Genomic DNA, 15,555 nt, shown 5'->3' on the forward strand with positions numbered 1-15,555 from the left:
CCCTATATGGGGAGGCAGCGGGGGGGGGGGCTTACCCCATCCCCATGCACCCCAACGGGGCCAAAAGCGGGGGACCCTACCCCTGAGGGTGGGGGGGGGTCCGGGAGCCTAACCCCCTCCCCACGCAGCCCCCGGCGGTGGGGTTGGTTGTGGGGTCCCTGCGGGGGCTCGGCAGCCGGGGGCGGGTTAACCCCGTCCCCACGCAGGTGCCGGCACCCGAGTGGGGAGGGGTTGTGTGTGTGTGTGCGGGGAGGGGGGGGGGGGGCCCGGGGGGGGGGAGGGGGGCGGCGGGCGGGGCGCGCGTGGGGGCCCGGGGATGGGATGATTCATTGCGTGTACTCATGACATCGCTGGCTGCTTCCCTGCGGCTGCCAGCCGGCACGGGTGGCACTGCCTTGCCCCGACGCGACGCGCTCCCCTCCAGCCTCCTGAGCAAAACTTGGGGCTTCGCCCGGCCCCGGCGCTGCTATGCCGGCCATCCTGCTCTTCTGGAGCCGCGCGGAGAGGTACGCAGCCCGGCACAGCACCCCGCGCACCGACCCTCAGCACCACCGCCTGCGGACCCCGCGTCCCTCGGCGGGGCTCTCCCCGAGGGTCCCCTTCGACGCTCGGCGCCGCGCGTCCGGGTGCTCGGCCACCAAGTTTCTCCGCTGGGCTCGGGGGGTCGGGGGACACGCGGAGGGGATGAGCTGGGGGTTCGTGGCTCCCGCGGCGGGAGGCACGGAGGTGACTTCTCCAGGAGTGGGTTTTGTGCCGCCGGGAGAACCGGGAGGGGAGGTCACGGTCGCAGCCGTGGGACCGCGGCTGCCGGACGCCTCCTGCTCCGGCACCCCGGGAAGGGGGGGACACACGCGGGGATGCTGATGTGAAGCGGTCCGTGTTACTTTTTTCCGCCTCGTGGTGCCTCAGCGCTGTCCTACTTTTCTCCCTCCCCGTGTGGCCCCGCCGCGGCCGGCACCGGGGGCGAGCGATTAATTGCCGGGGACGCCGGGCTCCTCATTACCGCCGCTTCTGTGGGGCTGGGGGGCAGCTGCGCCGGGGACGTTCAGGTAACGGGGGGCTGAGGGTGGGCACCCCGTGCAGCAGCGGGCTGGGGAGCGGGGAGGGTGCCCGAGCTGGCGGCAGAAAGAAATGCTTTAATTCGGGAGCGTGCCGCACGGGTCCGTGCGCCCACCCGGCGCCTCTCGGCTCCGGAAAGCGGCGAGAAGCCACCGAGAGGAAAATCGCTGCCTGTCCAGCGACCTCGTGGACGGGCTTCCTGCGGGCTCCAAAGCCCCCAGAGGACGGCTCGCTGGCACCCCTGTCCCCAGTTCCCCTCGTCTGGGGCTGAGGTCGGAGCCGCGTCCCCGCCGGGCTGAGGAGCGGGCGCGATGTTTAAAATAAAGGTCGAGCCTTTAAAGGTGACCGCTTGGACTCCGAATGTCTTTGTAAAGTTTCGGTAAGTGGGTCTCGCCGCGGGTCTCGTGCCTGTGTGCTCGTGGCCGAGGCGTAATTAACTGCAGTCGTAATGAATTGCCCAGCTCGTCACCGTGCCGCGACCGTGCGGTGCGGGGCGCGTGGGCTCGTTCCCTGACCTGACTGCAGAGCAGAGGGATTATGTCAAGCGATTGCTATTCAGCCGGCTCGCCGATCCAGAGCCTGCATGGTCTGATGTCATGTGCGGGGCTGGAACAAAGGTTCTTTTTTTTTTTTTTTAATATAAAAATTATTTATTTATTATTTTTTAAGGGGAGAACGGGGGCTGGCAGCACAGCCGCCAGCTGGGAGGTGCCGGTGCCTGCGTTTTTTTTTTTTTTCTGAATGCAGCCCCTTTTTTTCCCCGAGGTGTTCGGGGAAGGAAAATGCAGGTGCCTAACCCACCTGGAAGCCCCCCCCCTGCTCAGCAGCTCCTTTCCCCCCGCTCCCGAGAGGGTTAAATGGGAAGGCAGAGCAGGATGACTGAGCGGAGGGGGGGGGCAGAGGAGCTGTGTCGAGGCGCAGCTGATCCCGGGGAGGTGGGAGGGAGGCTGCGCGGGGACAGAGTCGTGTTTTACCACCCCACATGTGAGCGTCGCCTCCGGAGCGTGGCTTAACCCGACGGGTCACCCGACGTGGGGCGTGGGGACGGCAGCGCCAGGTGACGGGGCTTGGAGACGTGGGACCGGGAGATTTCGGGTCCCCGGGGCAGGAGCGGGACGCGGCCGGTCCAGCCCGCAGTGCCAGGGCGCGAGCATCCCCCGCGGGCATCCCCCGCGCCCCCCCAGAGACCTCTGGAGGGTAAAGACCTTGCGTGGGTGTGGGGTGTGGGGGGGGGAGTGGCGGTTTGGGGACTTGTATAGGAATTGCGGCAGGGTATCGGGGGGGGTCTCTGGTGGCACCATTTTGGGGTGAAATCCGTGGTTTGCGACCTCCGTGCTTTGGTCTGCGGCGTGGTCGGGGTGCGACAAGGGGTTGAATTCAGTGCTGCCTTGTTTGACCTTGCTGGAGGAGGGTTTTTTTTGTTTTTTTTTTTTTTTCCTGGATCGTGCAGAAGAGGGTTTGTTGTCCGTCAGGAGGCCAGGTCCCATCCTCTCCGTGCCGTGGTGCCCAGCAGGTTGCCACCTGTCAGCACTCTTGGCTGACCTTGGCCGCGCTGCTGGTTCCCTCGCCTCGCCTTCCCACGGGAGGCTGTGTTAATGGCTTATTTTTACAGAACGGTGAAAAAAAAAAAAAAAAGAGACATTTCGGGCCACCTCCGGTGCCGGCTGGGGACCTGCTGCGTCCCCCCACCCCCTGCCACGGGCTCCTGTCATCGGAGCAGATGCAGACGGTGGTGGGCACGGGGTAGAGCATCTCGTAATGGCTGTGTGGGCTCGGCAAAGACGGCTGCTCTTTGCACAGAAGCTGGAGGGCTCCTGCTGGAGGCTGTGCTGGTGGAGAAACGTGCTGGCATTTAGAAGCCGGGAGCTGGAGATGCTGTAGGATGCTCTCTACGCCCCCAGAGGCCTTCCTGTGCCTCTAACAATAGCGCGGCAGCGCTGCCTCTCGCTTCTGCCCCTAACGCCCGTGGGGGGTGGTTTGGGCAGCGCCTGGTGTCTTGCCCTTTCCTCCAGACCTCCAAGGGATGGCTCAAGGGCTGGGGTACGAAGGGCAAAGCTGGTGGTTGGGAGCAAGGGGTCCCTCCAAGACCTCCACTGGGAGCATTTGGTTACGGGCAGAGCACGGACAGGGGGAACTCCTGGTATGAGCGCAAAGGACAGGGTCTGATGCAGAAACCCACCTGCTGGAGGGGCTCAAAGGGCTGGAGCTGCCCTGGTTGGTCTGCCCAGGGCAATTCAGGGTTGTATGGAGCAAGGATGTGTCTGGAGCAAGCCCAGGAAAAAAAGAAAAAAAAAAGAAGGCTGGAGAAGGGAGTAGGACGTGAGCACAAAGGCTTAGCAGAGAGCACTGAAGGTCAGAGGGTCAGCTGGGGGCAAGGTCAGGAGAAGAGCACGGCAAGGAGCAAGCACCGAGCTGTGCTCAGCCAGGTGGGGCAGAGCAGGTCGGGCTTGGCAGGGGCAGGAGCTCACGGTGAGAAAACCGAAGGGTAAGGAGCACTGGGAGGCGTGCTTTGAGGAGCATAAGCCTTGCTCATCTTTTTCCCTGAGCAGCTGGTCTCGTGCCTCCTCGAGCTGCTCTCTGAATTTCCATGACCCTGCTGGGTTTGCTGCTCCAGCAGCATGCCTGTGGAGTGAATTAATTGCCCACCCTTTTCCCTTTGGGTTTCGGCCACTGGGTTTTCAATGCCTTAGTATAGGCATGGCTCTGTCCTAAGCCTCCCACATGATGGGGAAAGTGAATGCACAGAGCCAGTTGCCTGTGCTGACCTTACTGTGTCGTGTCAGGCTGTGATGACATTTTACAACCTCTTAATATTTCTGGCTTACTGCAACATTTAGCTGAAGACTCTAAGGGAGTGCAAGTCAGGCTAGAAAGTGTTTTTTTTTTTTTTTTATTAAAAAAAAAAAAAAGAAAGAAAAACCTCCCACCATCACAAGATGTTTCTGTCTAACGGCTTCATTCTCTCTCCGCTAAATACAAATTACAGCTCTGACATGCTGGAAGCACTTATCTCCAGCTGAATGCCAATTGCTTTCAGGAACAAAATGTTTGAAGTTCCTTTGAGGTGAGCGCGGCGGCGCAGTTCCTGCTGGCTCCCCGTCTGCGCCGCCGCCCCCCCAGCCCCTCGAGCTGCTCCTCTCCTTGCCCTGGGCTGGCGAAGCCCCGGGAGGCTGCCAGCAGGAGGCTGGGGAGAAGAGGGGGACGGGACGGCCGAATTTAGACCGTCACGCCTCCGAGGTCGGCCTTGCCCCTATAATAACCCAGCGTGACGCCTCGGTGCTCCCTGTCCAGGATGACACTCCGCATCCCGGAGCTCGGCGAGGCACAGGCAGAGCCCGGGGACATGCGGCTCCTGCTGCTCTAGCACGTCCCCACTGCCCCTCCGTGTCCTCGCGCTTGTTTTGGGCCCCTTGGGGGAAAAAAAAGTGGACTTGAGGCGGCTGTGGTGCTGCTGGCCGGTGCGATGCGGGGAGAGGAGGCTCGGCGATAAGTGTGTGCCGCTCCCATCTCCGGCCGCCCGAGCGCCGCGCTCGCCTTGCAGCCAGCTGTCTTTCTGCTTTCAGGAATAAGTACTCGGCACCAGGCAGCGTCGCCGTCATGGGGAAGGACTACTACAAGATTCTGGGCATCCAGTCTGGAGCCAACGAGGATGAGATCAAGAAAGCCTACCGGAAAATGGCCCTGAAGTACCACCCTGATAAGAATAAAGACCCCAACGCCGAGGAGAAGTTCAAGGAGATCGCAGAGGCTTACGACGTCCTGAGTGACCCCAAGAAGCGAGCCGTGTACGACCAGTACGGGGAGGAAGGTAAGGGGACCTGTGCTCCTGCTCCAAAGCAGGGCTGCCCGGGGTGTGGAGGCATCCCGGTGGCTGGCTGTTTGGGTCCAGGGAGGCTGATGTGGGGCTCAGGGGTGTTTTTGCACCCCCAGGGCTCACGCCTGCCTCCGAATCAAGGTTACTGGGAGCAGAAGCGGGGAGAGCAAACACTCCACCGACCCTGCTTTGCCTCGCTGCCAGAAATAATGTCCCGACCCATTTCTGCGCCGCAGCAGAGCCACTTTTGCTTCTCTTCCCAGCTGGGGAGATGGCACTTGAGGCTCGGCAGGGCTGCCTCCAAAGGGCGAGCGCTGAGCTGATGGAAGTGAAAAGGAGCTCGCCTCCTGGGCCGTGCCTGCGCGCTGCGATAATGCTTCAGCAACCCTTCACTCGGCCTAAATTTCCCAGCCCAGTAACGTCCCTTTTTCCTGGATGTCCCCCCGCAGGATCCCCGGTAGCGTGCTGGTTGGAGCTATAGTCCCACTTTTCTCCCCGGTACAGGCTGACCTACATGAATCAAAGCTTTTCCCAATTTAAGTAATAGGTTTTTGTTTTGAAACTAAGTGGCTGCTGTTGTCTCCCGGTTGGCATGGAGGAGGAGAGCAGCTCCACCACACACAGCCTTATTAGTCGAATATGGAAGACTGCAACCCCATTTGCTGAGGGTGAGGAGAGCACTGAATAGCATCGGCATTAATCAGCCAGGGACTTGGGTGCTTAAAAGAGCAGCAGGTCTGCCATGGACGGCCTGCTCGGAGGAAGATGCAGCCCCTCCTGTGTGCCCAGCAAGCGGGTCCGTCCTCTTTGGGGTCACCAGCAGGAATATGCAGTGGTCGGAGACCCCTTTATCAGCTCCGTCCCGCTCCCGGCAGGCACGGGGAGGGCTCTCTGCCATTCAGAGGCAAACAGGTCTCAGGGGGACAGAGTCTTGACCCTTCCTGGTGAAATTATACCCGCTCCTGAAAGATGCTGGGGAACAAGAAATACCAGAAACTTACGGGAGAAACTGAAGGAGCTCTTGAAAGAAGTGGCCAGGGGTGCCAAGTGCTGTCAGCAGTCAGGCTGCTGGGTGTGAAAGCTCAGCCAGACCTGGGGGGATCTCCCTCCTGGTTTATCTGAGCAAAACTACAGAGCCAGGCACAGCTTGGGAAAATCTGTGCCTGGCAGCACACGGCCTGAGTTGCTGAACCCGTTACTTATGTCACGGCCACGAGGGACGCACCGAGCCGCGGCGATTTGCTGCCGTTTAAAATTAGAAGCGGCTATCTCAAGCGAGAAAGCAGCGTTTCCTCGGGGGCACTGCCGAAACCGGACCCTGCCTCTGCGCTGGCCTCTGACTGGCGTCACGGGATTAAGGCAGCGGCGTGAAGGTGAAACCTGCTGGCTGCAGCCTGCTGGGGAGACGGGGGCTCTCCAGGGATGACGGGGGCTAAAATAAGAGCGAGTTTAGTAAGGAAAAAATAACTGCGGGGGAGCAGCCCCTTGGTTGCAGCAGGATGGGGAGGCTGGGCTTGATGTGGGCCTGGTTCTGGGGCCGCAGACAGGGCCAGAGTTTGGGTTGGATTACCCGAAACAGGAAAAACAGCAGGTTCAGTCTTTCTTGAGGGGTTTGCCCCTCCTGCCATGCAGCCCAGTCCCCATGCATGGTATGGGCTCTGTAAGGGCACAGATGTTCGTGTATCAGGGCTGGGGCCAAGGGACGAGAGCCACGGACCACACGAGGAGGCTGAAAGCATCGGAACAGACCCCCCAGATTTGTCTACTCTGTTTGACCCCTCTGTATCTCCAAGGCAGTTCTGCCTGGGAATGGCTGCTGGAAGGTGCAAGCCTCAAACTTCTCTTTTGGTTTGTGAATTGGGCTGCTAGAACCACAGCGGGAGGCTTCCCACCCCCATGGTGGAGGCTGACCCTTGGGTCAACCCCGTTGGCCAAACGTGCAGCGAGCTGCTTCCCTGCTGTGCTGGGGGGTGGCTGGTAGGTCTGCTGACCTCCCTGTGCTCTGCCAGCAAAAGCCCTGACGGCTGCACAGCTGCTCACTGAGTTCAAAGCATTGTCTAACGTGCTGGACACAATGCTCCCGGGCTGCGGCTGTCAGCGCAGTTCACCTTGGGTAACAGATAACTCACCCAAAATGGGTTTTGTGCAGCACAGCTGGGTGCCATGGGCCCCATGTGTTGACTGTGGCAGATCAGCTGCACACAGAGCTTGGAGAGCCAGCAGCTTTCTTCTGGCAGGGAGTGTTAATGTCGCATCTTCCCCCTTCTCTTCCAGGTCTCAAGACTGGAGGTGGCTCTTCGGGTGGCTCAGGGAACACTTTCCACTACACGTTCCACGGAGACCCCCACGCCACCTTCGCGTCTTTCTTCGGAGGCTCCAACCCTTTCGATATCTTCTTCGCTAGCAGCCGCTCCCGGGTGTTCAATGGCTTTGACCAGGAAGACATGGATATCGATGACGACGATGATCCTTTCAGTGCCTTCGGCCGGTTTGGCTTCAACGGCATTAACGGGGTTCATCGGCGGCACCAGGAGTCCCTGCACACGCGGAGGAAGGTCCAAGACCCACCCGTCATCCACGAGCTGAAGGTGTCTCTGGAAGAGATCTACCACGGCTCCACCAAGAGAATGAAGATCACCCGCAGAAGGCTCAACGCCGATGGCCGGACCATGCGGACTGAGGATAAGATCCTGAACATTGTCATCAAACGGGGTTGGAAGGAGGGAACCAAAATCACATTCCCCAAAGAAGGGGACGCCACGCCGGACAACATCCCTGCTGACATCGTCTTCATCCTCAAGGACAAGCCTCACTCGCACTTCAAGAGGGACGGGACGAACGTGGTCTACACCGCAAACATCAGTCTTAAAGAGGTGGGTATCAGTGGAAGTGCCCTGGTGAGAGGTAGCGCTGGGTTGTGGCCAGGACAGGACCCAGTCCTCGTCCTGTGCCGAAGAGGAAGGACCAGGTAGGGCGTGAGAGACACGAGCGAGAGGAGACCAGCTCGTGCCCAGGTCTGGAGAGCCGCTCAGCCTCCATGCTGCAGGTAGGGCATGGGTACTGCAGTCCTGACTGAGCGCACCGGGCTGCCTGAGCGAATACGGGTGGTCTTTACCCATTTTCTCTCTTCCCCATATGTCTTGCCCTTCTGTTTTAACGTAGGGTATTCACCTGTGGAGGAAAGCCCAGGTGCTCTGTAGGAGCAAGGTAAACCCCAAATTCGCTGACACCGGGCTGGTCCCTGCTTGCTCGTGTTTCTGTCCTGGATGGTGCCAGGCAGCACCCCACATGAGAGCAGGATCACACAGAGAAAGGCAACGCCTTGACCTTGCTGAGCGCTTCTTTAGCTCCAAACAGCTGCTTTCTTTGGTTCTGGCTTTCCTGGACAAAGGGCAAAATCTCAAAAAAATGGGCTGTGAGCAAAACCCAGCGCATCCAGGCCGTCAGCCCTGGAGGTCACGTTGAGACTCGCTGCACCAGAGCAGCAAACCGTGCGCAGGTGGGAGAGGACGGGGAGCTTACCCCAGAACAAGATGTGCCCTTTGCTGCTGCTGCTGTCTAACTACCTTTTAATAAATCCCAGCTGGCAGCTGCATTTAACATTGACGTTTTTGGCAGCTGCCATTTGCTGTTCCTTTCAGACTGTAGACGCTGTCTGTCTTCTTAATGAGCTGATTTTTTTTTTTGAAGACAGATTTATGTTCTCAGGTACATTTAATAGAAATAAGCTCAATGGGCCAGACCTGAGGTAGGGGAACGTGAGCTCCTGAGTGTGCCAGCAAGTCAGAAGAGCTTTGCGATGGCTCCGCATCCCTGCTGGGGCTGTGACCGGCTACAGTGGGGGCAAGGGCAGCCCTGTGGGGCAGGCAGAGCTGGGTGCTCCTGAAACAAAATCATCTCAGGTTAACCTATGGGCTCGGGAGTTGAATTTCCTTTGTGTTGCAAAGGGGATTCGAGTAAAGAGGTTTATTCCTGCGGTGGCTGACCCTGCTGGCCCCTCCAGAAATACTTGGGAGAGGCTGCATTATTTATGGAGTCCTGCATGCCATATCTCAGATGCTTCCTTCTGTGCATTGCCGTATCTGTTAAAATTACCCCCGGGACGGCTGTCCTGATGTCTGGCCCACGTTGGTCCAGGTTGATGCTCGCCACGTGCGGAGCTGCCCCATGAGCAGCAAGCTGAGCAGCCCGCCTGTCCCCATGCACTGCTGCTGGGCCGGGGGAAGCGCTGGCTGCCTCCTGCCCGCGGGACCCCCGTGATCTCCATCCAGCTGCCTGTAAACAGGGCATTAGCTTCACGTCACAGCCGTCACAAAGAGAGACCGGTGGAAATTGCTGGTCCAGGCAAATTCCTCTGCGCTTTGAGCCAGGCTGCCTGTTCTCTGCGCTCCCTCACCGCAGACCAAACGTGCTGGGGATGCTCGGGGAGCTGCTGGCCTGGCTGCCAGCCCCAGCCTTCCGCTTCCCAGGGCAGGGCGAGCAGCACTTTGCTGCTTTTATCTTACATGAGAAGTAGCTTAAGTGCTCAGAAGCAGGAGCAGATGCCAGGAGCTCCCCGACACCATATGCCACCATCTCGGTACGTGGCGGAGTGAATCACAGCACAACCTCTTCATCACCTAAGCCTACAGCCGTAGCCTCGAGTGCTTTCCTTGCACTGTTCATCCTTGCGAGTCTGCCTTTCTTAGCTTGAGCTTTGGTCTCCTTAGCTGCACAGCGGGGTGCCAGCAGGCGCTGGGAGCTGTGATGCCGCTCGTGGTCATGCTGGAGACCCCTGGCCAGCATCTTAGAGCCAAGGGGAGCAAGGCTCCTGGCCATGGCCCAGCAGGGAGCATTTGGGGCACTGAAGGACGGGGTGACAGGAGGGCTTGGAAACGCAGCATCTGCTTCCTTGTGGCCCCTTCTTGAACCTGAGCCTGCTCTCCAGGCTGCTCTTCTGTAGGAACCTGTAGCACCCAGCATCCACAAACCTCTACCCATGTTGTCTCGGGTGGTGATGGGTGATGCCACCTTGGTGGCCAGGCTGCCACTTCCCATCCCCACATCCCAGCACCTCTGGTGCTCACGTCCTCGTCCTGCCGGGCTCCGTGTCCCTCATCGGGGACGGCTTCAGCCACCGCAGGAGGTGTGAGAGGGCTTCCCCAAGAGACTCGTGGGCTGCAGGGACGTGTCCGTGCCTAAAATTACAGGCATGCACCGCAGTGGGAGGCCGAGGGAGGGAGGAGTGACACTGCTACGGCAGCTGCGCTCCTGGAAGGCAGATCTTCAGGCAGCACCGGCGGGATTCACAGGGATGGAAGAGGCGCCTCGCGGCATCCTGTACCTGGCGCCACCTTCCTCAAAGCATCCAGGCAGCAGCGTCCGACAGCCCCCCCTCTGCTGCCAGCAGAGCGGGACCTGCCGCTGACCCAGATAAAGCTCGGCGCCCGCGGCTCAGCCATCAAACCCACGTTGATTTCATACCCGGGGATAAACCGAGCCTCTCTCCAGGATGCAGGGCAGCTCCGGGGCTGCGCTCGCCGCGCGTCGCCCTGCTTCAGGCTCTCGCTCGCGGGCACTGGTGTTGCTTCAACAACCAGTTCCTCAAATGCCAACCAAGTTGGGCGAGAAGGATTAAAAACAGGAACATACGGCGAAGGAGCGGTCGCCTCTAATTCTTGCGTCTTGGCTCTGGGAAGGAAACACTGAGATCCTGTCTGCGCTCACCGCCTGCCTCTGCTCGCGTCCCTCTGCTTTCGCAGGGCGCTGAGGAGCGGCGCCCACGCCGCGAGCCTGGCAGGGGCTCTCTGCTTGGTGTTCCCAGTCCTGTCCCTTGGGCTGGGTGCTTGCGTCCCAGCCACGCTTCTGTTGCCCTACTTTGGTCTCAAAAGCTCATTCTGGAAGCTGAAATATTTGCCTGGCTTTCCTCTGGCCACATTGTGGTGGGGACAGAGCAGGGGACAGCGTGTGAATGGTCACCACCTGCACTCCCCAGGTCCACTGGGTTGCAGCAAAACCTCCTCCAGAGCGAAGGCAGCACGTCAGTTTTCTCTTGGCTTTTCCGCTACAGGCAAAAAGACAGTTGGCTGGTCCTGTTGGCTGGAAAACTGTGGTCTAGCCGCTGTGCCTGTTCCCTTTCTGCTTCCCATTGCATGGCCAGAGATGTTTCCTTGGCACATGTGGACCCATGCAGACCACCATGTCGCATGCTGGTGGGCACCAGCCAGCAGAAGGGCGCCAGCTTCCCTGGGAAGCTTCCCTCCAACCTGTTGGAGCTGCGACCATGCACCCCCTGCTTGCATGGAGCCAGCACTGAACCTCCTCCCGCTGCCAGAAAAAGCTCGTCTGGGAGGCGACCCAGCACAGATGGGCTGTGCAAGGAGACAGCAGGCTCCATCTTTCCTCTTCTCAGCTCACCTGAGCCCTAGCGCCAAGCCCAGCATGAGTGGCTCTGCGTTCGCTTTGGTGCAAAGCCCTGGCACCGCAGCAGAAGCAGCAGCCTTCAGCCTCAAGCCAGGGGTCAGTGGGGGAAGAAGGGCAGCTACTGCTGCTGCTCCCTGCTGCTTTGGCCCTGTTGCTTTTCCTGGGGAGGAGGCTGCAAAATGCCCTCCCCCACTTCCCTTGCAGGGTGTCTTTTGGGGACAGGAGGGCCGGGACCCCCATACCCCATCCCGAGGGGACGGGTGCTTTGCGTGCAGGACAGGACCAGCCCCAGAAAATCCTCCCCTTCCAGAAGTATCGCTCCGCAGTCCTCCGTCAGCCTCTCTCCTTGCTGAAAGCCTGGAGACGCTGCTGCCCACGTGTACGGCAGAGCTGTCTGAGTTATTTAAGGACACAAGGATTTTCTTGCTGCATTCCCGCGTCACGTGGCTCGCTAACGCAGGGCGGCTTGCGGCTGCTGCCGGCTTCTGCAGGAGGCAGCGCGCGGCCCCGGGATGGGGATGGGGATGGGGGTGTGAGCCTGGAAAATCAGCTCCTGGCTTGGCAGTGGGGGGACGTGGCTGCTTGGGAAGGCGGGGGGGGACAAATGGCCACATGGAGGTCCCTGCAGCAGGGCAGGCCGGGGCCGCTCTCCCCAAGCCTGCGTTTTCGGGGAACCATCTCGTTCTTGCTTCCTTCTTGGGCCACCAACGTATAAAAATAGCCGCGGGGCATTGGCGCAGTGCAGTAACCCAACCCCTTGGGCTCTGGTGAGGAGCAGCCCTGCAGGGCCCCAGCTTCCAGGAAAGCCCGGTGCCGTGCCCCGTGCCGGCGTAACCTTCGGGAGGCTTTGGCCGGGGCGGGGGACACAGGCTGTGCTATAGATAACCCCCAGGCTCCGAAAGGTGACAGCTGATGAACCACAGAGGCATCCGATGAGCTCAGCTGGGTTTTTGGCTGCCCCCCCCTACCCTGCCGGGCTCCCACATTGGGTAGCGAGGGGCTAAATTTGGGCTGCCCTGTTGCTGCAAGCCACAGGGCGCTTGCTGGAGGCGTCCCGCTGGGAGGAGCGGGGGATGGAGAGCAGGGATCCTTCCTCCCGGGGGGGTCTGTCCCACGGTGCTGGGGACGGGGAGCGGGGCTGGGGTCTCTTTGGGTGCACCCCTGGGTGCCGTGGGGCTGGCAGCCCGTCTGACGGCGTCTCCCTCCTTCTCCCCGCAGGCCCTGTGCGGCTGCACCGTGAACATTCCCACCATCGACGGGAGGGTGATCCCGCTGCCCTGCAACGACATCATCAAGCCGGGCACAGTGAAGAGACTGCGCGGGGAAGGGCTGCCCTTCCCCAAGGCCCCCAACCAGCGAGGAGACTTGATCGTGGAGTTCAAAATCCGCTTCCCAGACAGAATAGCTCCCCAGACGAGACAGATCCTCAAGCAGCACCTCCCGTGCTCCTAGAGCCCCGGGGACTCTTCTCCAAGCAGCAATACTCCAAACGCACGTGCCACAGCATCCGGCCCACACGGAGCAGAGGTGCCAGAGCACTTTCAAATGCAAAAAAAACACTTTTCTTCCCCAAAAGTCCCATCCATCCCTCCCACCCCTTCCCCTCTCAGCCTGTTTTCTACTCCAGCAGCGGGGGAATGGTGAGCGCAGGCTCCTGCCCTCACAGCTCTCCTCGCTGCCAGCCTTTTTTTGTTTTGTTTTTCTAGAGGTCCAGCTTTGCTGCCTTGCACAAGCGAGCGGCACGGGCTGTTTGCCCGGGGAGGTGCATCACTTTGTGGTTTTTGTGTCACCTGCTTTTCAAGCCAACCCTCTGACTAGAGGATGGGCTCATAGGGGTTAAGCGCAGTGTAAATAGGACTTCACAGGATCTCACATCCCCCCCCCCCCCGTGTTAGTTTTCTCCTCCCCTCTTTGATACTTGCTGCTGTTCGGGGTCCCGGCTGTACCAAGGTGCCAAGGAAACTCCTGAGCGCGTACGGCCAAGGGACCGCTCCTGCGCGCGGTGGCCACTGTAGCTGGACCGTTTCTAACCGGGGACCACGGTACCTAGTCCTACTGCGGTCCACTCTCCTGTGCCAAGACCTCCACCGAGCATCACCTGTGCCAATCAACAGAGCTCAAAGCACTTGGGGATGGTCCCTTCCAGCCTCCTGCCCCCACTGTCCCATGCGCCTGCTGCTGGCTGGGGGGGACAGGGGAGCCCAGGGTGGGAGCTTTCTTGTTCAGATGTGTTGAGTTTGCATTGCTGCTTTTTTTTATATACATATATTTAGCTTGTTAGGTAAACTCCATAAGGGTTTGCTCTGCCCGTTTTGGGTTTCCTGGAGTGGTTCACCCCGACTTTCGGGGCTCAGCTCAGCCATACCAACATCATATCTGTGAGAACATAGTATGTGTGTAGCACAAGTCTGGGTGCAAAGGCAGAGCCAAGCGTCAGCAGAGCTGTGGTTTTGACAAGCGTTTGAGTTCAGCCTTAGGGATTTTATTAGGAAGAGAAAGGCACGTGTATATATTTTTCTACAGGGACATTTAATTCAGGAGGTAATTCTGAGTGTTTTGGGGATGCTGGAAGGAGCATGAGGCAGTCTGCTTGGTGGTTTTGTTTTTAAATGCTGTATTTTTTTAAAAACTTTGGATTTCCATCAGGAGAATTTTTATATTTCTTACCTTTCTCGGTCAACTCTGCCTCTTGCCAGTTCTTTCCCAGGAGGGGTCCTGCAGAACAGGCAGCACAGCCGACCTGGCTCTGTATGGCGCTTCCACCACCTCAGCTCCACATCTCCAGCCCAACCAGCACCGAGAAAGCCAAAACACCCCCTCCTCCCCAGGCATCCTTTTTATGAAGAAAAATCAGTGACTTGAAATAGGGGTCCTGGGGGGGTTCAGCTCACAGAAAGGTGCCCGCCGAGCTGGTGTGGGGTATATAGCTGTACAGTGCATCATACACGGCGGGAGGACGGCCTGTGCCACAGCCAGGGCACGGGGAGAGGAGACCTCTTAAATTAAATTAAAGCACTGCTTAGTTTTGTGACCAGTTTGAATTCAGGTTAGGGCACGACGCCGTTCCCTGTGGAGTTCGATGTACGGAATCCTGGTGGACACTGATGGAGTGAGAAGACAGGTCAGCACGCAGATGCAAGCTGCTTTGTTTTTCTCAGTTTCAATGAGACCTGAATGTTTTATAGTGGTTCTTTTTTTTTTTGTATTTTTTTTTTTTGTAATGTCAGTATTGAGAGAAAAATAAAGTATTTTAAAAAATATTAACTCTTTGGTGTGCACTGCGATGGGAGACACAGGGGCTGCGGTTGCCCTGGTGCAGGTGGTGGGGCTGGGGAAGGGGCTCAGATCCCCTCCCCATTAGTGCTGGGGGACCCCATTTTAGGGCTCTGCATCCCTTCAGGGCTCCCATAACACAACCAACATGGGCAGGGGGGTGCGAGTCCAGCCAAGATACCACGGGGATGGAGGCCGGGGTGGGCGAGGAGGGGCTGTGGGCAGTGGGTTGCTGTGGCTGGGGCGATGAAGGGGTCTTCTTGCTGGGGGGGCTGCCCGGGGACCCAGCTCCTCTCAGAGATCCTTGTAGGCCTTCAGCCCCAGATGGTGGGCAGAAACCCCCCAGCGGGGGCTGACGATGCTGACAGGACTGCCATGTGGCTGGGGCGCCCATGGGGCCGCTGCAGCTGCCCAGGGCCGTGGTGGGGCTGTGGGGACCGGGGCCCCACGAGCGCGGCCATGGCCTGCCCTCTGGTGGCAGGAGGGAGCGGCCCAGGGACATTCGGGGTGCTGCAGGAGGGGGCCCCACCAGCATCAAGATTGGAAGAGACCTTTAAGATCATCTGGTCCAGCCATCACCCTTCCACCAGTGTCACCCACCAAACCCTGTCCCTAAGCACCACATCCAACCTTTCCTTAAACACCCCCAGGGCCGGCGCCGCCACCCCACTGGGCAACCCGTCGCAGTGCCTGACTGCTCTTTCTGAGAAGAAATGTCTCCTCATTTCCAACCTGAACCTCCCGTGGCGCAATTCGAGGCCATTCCCTCTAGCCCTACTTTGGGGCCAGGCCCAGGCCCTAGGCCCCAGCACCTTGCCCCCCATGCTGCACACACCAGGCTGGGCCGTGGCCCTGGGGGCGTTGTGTGGACCCTGGTGGGGCTGAGCTGTAGGGCTGGGGCACCACAGACACGGCTGTAGGGCCACAGGGGCAGGATGAGGAGCTGCCACCCGTGGCAGTAATAAAGGGGCCCAAGCAAGCTCCCTCTCAGGGGCTACCCCCAGCAT

General features: G+C 59.5%; 1 protein-coding gene across 5 annotated transcripts; it reads left to right on the forward strand.

Annotated features, from left to right (window-relative positions):
- The first annotated feature begins 307 nt into the window (after nt 1-307).
- On the forward strand, nt 308-14,411 carry DNAJB5 (DnaJ heat shock protein family (Hsp40) member B5). Of its 5 annotated transcripts, none has more exons than XM_035310296.1 (4): nt 308-506; nt 4,623-4,867; nt 7,148-7,746; nt 12,494-14,411. In XM_035310296.1, exons 1-4 carry the CDS (start codon nt 469-471, stop codon nt 12,725-12,727), a joined length of 1,116 nt encoding a protein of 371 aa, XP_035166187.1. In that variant the 5' UTR covers nt 308-468; the 3' UTR covers nt 12,728-14,411. The 5 variants fall into 5 exon arrangements, with proteins under 5 accessions (XP_035166187.1, XP_035166186.1, XP_035166190.1 ...); XM_035310295.1 differs by lacking the exon at nt 308-506 and adding an exon at nt 1,200-1,438; XM_035310299.1 differs by lacking the exon at nt 308-506 and adding an exon at nt 1,949-2,116.
- Nucleotides 14,412-15,555: the final 1,144 nt, after the last annotated feature.

This window comes from Oxyura jamaicensis, chromosome Z (assembly GCF_011077185.1).
Source record: "Oxyura jamaicensis isolate SHBP4307 breed ruddy duck chromosome Z, BPBGC_Ojam_1.0, whole genome shotgun sequence".
Classification (NCBI taxonomy): Eukaryota; Metazoa; Chordata; class Aves; order Anseriformes; family Anatidae; genus Oxyura; species Oxyura jamaicensis.